The sequence below is a fragment of the Sebastes fasciatus genome, chromosome 17 (assembly GCF_043250625.1).
Source record: "Sebastes fasciatus isolate fSebFas1 chromosome 17, fSebFas1.pri, whole genome shotgun sequence".
NCBI lineage: Eukaryota > Metazoa > Chordata > Actinopteri > Perciformes > Sebastidae > Sebastes > Sebastes fasciatus.
Genome location: NC_133811.1, coordinates 8,055,117 through 8,062,513, shown reverse-complemented (window position 1 = coordinate 8,062,513; position 7,397 = coordinate 8,055,117). Strand labels below are relative to the sequence as shown.

Here is a 7,397-nt window from a genome sequence, read left to right as displayed (position 1 = left end):
TTACTGTCTAATAATATGTAATGAGGTGGCCCAAATTGTGGATCTATTCAGAATAATTTTCTCTTTGTTCTAACACTTGTGTAATAAGTTTAATTTGAGTTTAAAAATGTCAATTCTGGTTTGTAAAGAATCTCCTTCTCGTCCAAGGTTTGAGTTTTACATCTTTTCTTTACATTTAAACAACAACAACAATACTTTAATCCAAACTAATCTATTTACATCACATCTCGACTTTAAAGAGAGAATAAACATATCCAAGGATAGATTGTTTTCTGATATTTAATTTCGTTTAGTTGCCTAATGTTAATAATTGCATAGTAAATATGGTAACCTCGGATCCCTCCTTATCAATGCTCAAATATAAAATAAACTATATATTTAAAAGACATATCAGATCGCAGCTCAATACTAAATGGTTACATGGTTCATAAATTTCATAAAATCCCATATAGATTTTTACTTTGAAATGGAGCAACACTCATAAAATAAGACATGTCCATCAATATTTTTGCTCCAGTGCATGCTGGGAGGTTTCCTTCTGCAATATAAACTCATGCAATCTTATAAATTTCAGCTTGTCTCCAAATGTAGACTGTTGTAAAAAGAAAAATCCAGATGTTACCTTAAGGCCCTTATTACTCCTTTACTTTATGTTGCTTATGTGCTTTAGTTGTGCGTACAGTATTGACAAACTATTTGTCATTGAATCAAATGACCAAAAGGTATAGTTGTTGCATTGTGAACCTGCATGGAGCCCTTTGACCTCTTGAGGGGTCTTGGTCTCTTCATATTCAACCCTCCCTGTTGCATGCATCATCAAAGTGTGTGTACAGTAACTTGGGTTTGCATGGTGCGCAGCAGAGCATCAGTGCGTCCGCCTCCAGCACCTTGGACAGCAGCAGCAGCAACAGCAGCAACCGGTGCTGCTGCTGCTGTTGCTGCCAGAATGTGAAAAGGCACCGATGTGACCATCAGAGTGTCAGTAACCCCTCTGTGTCCATCTAATGAGGAGGAGTGGTCATTGTGGGAGGTCGCGTGGTGTTGGAGACAGGGTGGGGGTGGGTGGTAGTTAGATCCTCCAGGCCAGGATCTGGATGAATCGTGACACTTGGAAAAAAAAGAAGAGAATAACACAGAGCCAGGAGGAGCAACGCCCACCGATTAGAGTCTGGAGTGTGTGGAGAGACATAAAAATGTGGAGCCTTGAAAATACGCGCAGTTCGTGACACGCAGGGTTAACTCCGAGGCCCCCGTACGACGACGGAAAAAACACATGTATGCTTTTTTTTTTTTTATTCTCTCCAAAATCAGTTTAAAGTCATCAGCAGACAGACAGTGCCAGCTGGAGAGGAGAGGAGAGTTTTTGGATGTGCGCGCAACGGAGCATGAGTGCCACTGCGGGCACGGAGCGCGCTCCAGCCTTTTCTCTATTTGGCTTATTCTAAGTCTTTTTTTAATCTTCTACACATCCTTAAAAAAAAGAGATCCATTTGGGGGAAACTCTTTTTTTTTGTGATGGAACCTGTTGTCGGTGATTTGTTGCGTGCTTGGGATATTTTTGTATTCCTCTAACAAGTGGTGATCCAGGAATAAAGCAGCTGAAAAGAGGGGAATAATAAGGCTGTGAAAATGTTTCATCTGCGCATCTTGTGAGTGAACATTTCCCAACTTGATGTTCCTCTCGACTCAGCACATTTGTGATGAGGATGTCCTCTGTTTGCGAGGAAGATTTCAGGATTTCACAGGATTTTTTTTTGTATATACTGGAGGATGGCTGCTAAAAATAGCCCGCGTGCTGATGAGGTTACAATGAACAGGTTGGTGTTCAGCTGAAACTTATAGAGAAATGCGAGAAAAGAAAGAGATGTCTTATTATAGGACATTTTAAAAAGACAAAGTGAGTGGCAAGAAACAAGGATCCTGTCACCGATAATTTATTTTTTTGATTGGTAAGAATCAGATCATAGTTCACTTTGAGGAGAATAGAGACCAACAGGCAGATCATCCTCTTGGAAGCAGCTTTTTGTTGATGGCACTGCGCACCGGGAGGACTTGGTTTGGGCAGGTCTTGCGCAGGGTCTTTCGGCTGCAGGGCTCCTGGTCCAGGCGATCGAGCAGTCTCTTGTGTCTCTCCGCGAACCAGGAGCAGGATCTGGGGTTCTGTCACAACAAGGATCACCAAAACAAGGTGGGGGATTTCCACCACCAACACCGCTGCTGCTGCTCCGACTCCTCCACGCACCGTCACCACCGGAGGAGCGCACCTTTCTGCCGCTCCGCTGCCGCCTCCTCCTCCAGGCGCTGCTGTCCGCACGGCTTCCCCCACGCTCGTTGCGCCTTCCCGGGGAATCCGAGGGGAAATGAGCCCCTCGGCCGCCGGTTCCTGTTGGCCATGAAGCGGCAAAACGTGCGGACCTTGTCCCTGATCATCTGCACGTTCACGTACCTGCTCGTCGGTGCCGCCGTGTTCGACGCCCTGGAGTCCGACTTCGAGATGCGTGAGAAGGAGCAGCTGGAAGCGGAGGAGAAGCGTCTCCAGGGGAAATATAACATCAGCGAGGAGGATTACCGCAAACTGGAGACCATCATCATGGAGGCAGAGCCGCACAGAGCCGGCGTGCAGTGGAAATTCGCAGGGTCATTTTACTTTGCCATCACGGTTATTACCACCATAGGTAAGTTTGTGTATAACCATAATAAACCTGAGCCCCCCTAATATAACCAACACTAGCTGCTGAACCATAACCATGGCACCTGCACTTTATGATCCATTTATTTGTCTACATTTTTGATTTTAATGTTTTGATGTTTGCTTTTACTTCTGCTTAACTGTTTTTCTTTGTTTTCAATGACAATGACAATAAAGTCTTTATTCTAATCATTTACAGGTGCCTCTCAGTGTCGGTGTATATAGTATCACTGTTGCGCAACAGGACGTGGTTCATTTAGAGGACAGTTCCATTTATTTCCAAGGCAATAAAAAAAGAAAACACTGTAGGCAGCAATTACGCAAAAGCACATGTTCATTTCCAGTCACAAATTTTTTTATTTTTTTTTATCCCTATACCTCGAGTCTTAGGATAAAGTTTTTTAAGCAACATGTTGCACTGGCTGGTTCTGGAGTTGCTCTGCGAGGATGGAGCTGTGTGGTCAGACCACATGAGGAATATGAGACCTTCTTTAAAAACATCACCTCTTTAAGGATGACGTAACGCACTCAGAACTAAGAGCGTTAAAACACACACATATCATTTCCGTCGGTGCAGCTGCATGTGGCACGTTATGATTCAACTTTTTGCCGGTGCGTCACCGACGAGACGCATGCTCCAAAAGTCCGACCGAGTAGAAGGAGTTTATAGAGTGTTAGACACGCAAAGGGGGGTTTTACTCTTGTAGATGTTGGAGCTGTGCAGGAGGATGACGAGGCTTTTGGGTGGGAGGGATGGGGATGTTTGTGAGAGATGCAGCCGGCTGCGAGGTGGTGCTGAACGGACAGCTCCTCTCAGTTCAGCCGCTGCTGCCTATATAGAGTTGGTTGGGAGAGTTCAGCAAGTGAAACTACTGTATACTGATCCTGCATGGTTGACATTTAATAAGGCATTTTAATTCCTTATAGATTTACTTTTGCTGCAAACAAGTGGTGTGTGTGTGATCAGAGAGCTTTACAACAAGTGATTGCAAATGAAAAAAAAAAAGATGAGTAAGATCTGGTGAGCATGAAAACTAAAAAAAGGACAAATGAATCCTTAAAATGCATTATTTTTTATAACCCCCCTCCCCCCCCCTTAGAAGGAGACATGTATTACATCAGTTTGACGCGACTCCCGATGATGCATTTGCGTCATAAAGATTTATTCCAAGCAGTGAAAGGAGGGGTGTAGTTTCTCTGTTTATACCCTCCACAAATCAAAAAACACAATTCTTTCTTGCGTTTTAATCACCACAAAACTGAATGAAGCGAAGTTAATTGAATTATTATGCAATATTACCAAAAAAACAAACAAAAAAAAACCAAGTTCCAGCTCGACCTTTCAATCAGTTCAGATGAAGTGGCAGGACGTTTTTTTAAAAAATGAGCTAGATCTCTTCCTGCAGAGGTCACACAGAGAGAAGCGCTTTCTCCATTATTGAAGTCAGATAGTGTTATGCCAGATGAGGACTTTTAACTAATGCACCAGGCCTGTCCTCCTCCTTCAGTTTGCCAGGCAACACTTAACAGGCACGGCTGCACCGAGCAGTGAAGGTGGATCCACTGTTGTTTCCAGGCTACAGAGACGAGAGCCATTGTAATATTCATGTTGTGTGAAGTGGTTCGACTGTGTCTCCTCTGTAGGAAACAGGACCCTTTAATGCATTATCACACTCTTTAACAGTAGTAAGAACAGTTCAGAGGATATAGCCAGACCTTTCCCTGCTATAAATGCATGTGCTTGTAATTAATAATAAGGGAATTATATTAAAAGTTAGACAGGACAGTGATTGCATTCATTTTGGTTGTAGCAGAATGCAACAAAGAAAAAAGGAAGACAAAACAACTCCAGCAGAACAAGTGATTTTTTAATTCAAATTGCAGTGTTGCTCAGTGGAACATGATGATATGAGCATATTGTGGTATCATTTTTACTAAATGTTGCTGTCTGAATGAATGAATTTCAGGCAAATTGTAATCATGAACTCACAGAATGAGTTTACTGAGGGGGATGTTTTGTTTTTACACGTTTGCAGACTTGTGAATCCTGTGAAACAACAGTAGAACACAGTTAAATGTGTTGGGCGTCAGGTGGTTATTTTATATGCCGTGATGTTATTGTCATATTGATCAGAATTGGAAAAAATGTGATGCTTTATTTGTCAATTAACACAAGGTAATTGAAGTGTATTCTTCACTCCTAGATGCCAATGCACACACATGCATTTCAGAGGGGTCATGGTGGGGTCATAGTGGGGTCACCACACAAGGGCAACTCGGCAGCATAGATGGGGACTTGGACTCAAGGTGCACTGGGTTTGAGAGACTAGACGGCTGTGTTAAATCACAGTAGATTATAAGCTGCCATTAGTTGGAGACCCAGTGAAATAATACAATACGGTTGTACTCTTAACTGTTAATGAAAAACGGTTCCGATTATTATTGCATGCCTAATAATGTTAGCAATATTTTCCATTTGCTATGAGTAACGTTAGTCTATATCCATTTTTAGGGGCCAAATACATTAATTTACTTAAAAGTAAAGTTTTCATTCTTTTTTTTTTCCGTATTGCATTGCCAAAGTGATCGTATTAACTAATCAATGCTCATACTGTATGCTGATAGGTGAACGTAATGATACATTACATGCTTTGAATCCCTTAGATATAGCTATGCAGTGTTCTAAGCAGACCGAATGGCAAGCAGCAGATGATAGTTACAACCATAACTGAGAGAGACTTGAGGCTTAACTTAGACTCGCAAAAAAAAAGTATCCATGCAGGAGGTGAACTGGCACCTCTCCAGCAAACCAGCCCACACTCCATACTTGGTCCATATGGGGACTTGAATCAGCGACCCTCCGGTTCCCAAAGCCAAGTCCCCTTGGACTGAACTATTACCGCCAGAATCTCTGATACGATTGTGATATTTACAAAATGTCCTCCACTGCAGATCAAGTAAATCTTGTCTAATCCTATTTGATCTTAAAGGAAAAGTCTGGTGATATTCTGTATTTTAGTATACTATGATGAAAAGACCATAAACCAACAATTAACTGATCCGACTAACAAGTATCCAATATACTGTCTATATGATATTCCTCTGTCTCAGTAACATTTGCTAAAAACTACAGTGCCCGTCCGCTTTGTCACGCAAACTTTTCATAAAACTCAAAGGAAGTTTTTTATATAAAGCTCAGAACAGAGAAAATGAGCAAAGCCACCATCATTAGATGAACTGCACACACAGTCATCTGGTCGTATTATTGCTGGTACAATATGTTCAGTACTCTTTGTGATATTGCTGCAGGTTTGGATGGATAGATGGTTTTTTTCTCGATGCCTCAGACCATGAAGTTAAGACAATCACAGGAAAGTGTCTTGATGTCAGTTTGATATCTTTTTTTTGGTGTGTGATTTGCCTCACCATCATAAGGCAGGCCCATTTCATCTGGCAGGTTAAATCCATAGCTAAGAATTATTTGCACGGTAGTATTTGACCCAGCCATCCATGTCGTCACACAGCGGAGTTTTGATTTGATGAGTTCACTCAATGATTAGAAGACGTGTACTCAAACATGGCGTTCAGCTGACAGCATGAGATTCATCACCTCGTACTCTCACCTGTTAATGCCTCAGAGGAACATTTTATCCTTAGAAATAATGAAACTAGACTTATTCTTTTGCACTCCATCAACAGATTTCCAAATAATTATTTCCGACCGCTATAAAGTGAAAGAATTGAACGCAACTTTGTGCAAAATGAAACTCTGCTGCAAAGATAAGGAAAACCATTTGGACTGTGTCAACTATACGAGCTGTTTGTGGAAACTAATTAAAGTTAGTGTCGTCATGTGGGACAGTAAAAATGGTACAAAGATGTTGATTAAGATATGTGGTGCCACGCGATTGTGCGCTCACTGCCGCTGAATGTGTACATTTACGGCAGAATAAATCACAAGAAAGAATAAATACCCCAGGAGAAATGTAACAATACAGCGAGCCACCGGTACGTCTGCTCAGAAAGCTGTTGATTACGTGTTCACTACAAATCTGAAGAGCTCTACATTATTTTCAAGGTTATTTTTTCCAACAAATATTCTATATCTAGCGACCTTGTCTGCTCCTTCTCACACAAAATAAAAAGTACATTTTATTTTCACAAAATAAAACTTTTAGAATGTGTAAACATTTTAAGGGGAAAGTAAATTATATAATCTAAAAGTGTATAAAGAGAGTCTATCACGTTAAGTTTCAGAAGTGATTTAAAGGCTGATGTCAAGTCGTTGGGATCAATCTCTTCAGGGACGTTGTACTTGTTTAGTCAACTAAAGTCTCCAGAGCTGCATAGGCAACATCAGTAGTAATTATCCTTGTAGAAGTAGTAGTAAAAGTAATGGTAAAAGTAGTTATGGTATTGTATCCTTAATAGTAATAATAGTATTAGTAGTAGAAGGTAGCCATTGCAGCAGTTTAAGCAGCAGTAGTAGTAGTAGTAGTAGTAGTAGCTATATTTGCAGTTTTTCGCAGCAGCAGCAGTAGTTACTGTATAACGTAGTAGTATTGTAGTAGCAGCAGTAGAAGTAGTAGTATTGGCTGTGTCAGCAGTAGTGATAGTACTGGAAGCAGCAGTATAAGCAGTAGTAGTAGCTGCATTTGCTGTATTTGCAGTAGTAGTAGCAGCAGCAGCAGCAATAGCAATAATAACA

General features: G+C 41.2%; 1 protein-coding gene across 1 annotated transcript in view; it reads left to right on the top strand.

Moving 5' to 3' along the window:
* Positions 1-233: 233 nt before the first annotated feature.
* The window catches only part of kcnk9 (potassium channel, subfamily K, member 9), a 43,824-nt gene continuing 36,660 nt past the window's right edge, over positions 234-7,397 (top strand). The window contains exon 1 of the mRNA XM_074614082.1: positions 234-2,675. Within this exon, the coding sequence (XP_074470183.1) occupies positions 2,030-2,675 (646 nt within the window). The 5' untranslated portion in view covers positions 234-2,029. The remainder of the gene's footprint in view (positions 2,676-7,397) is intronic.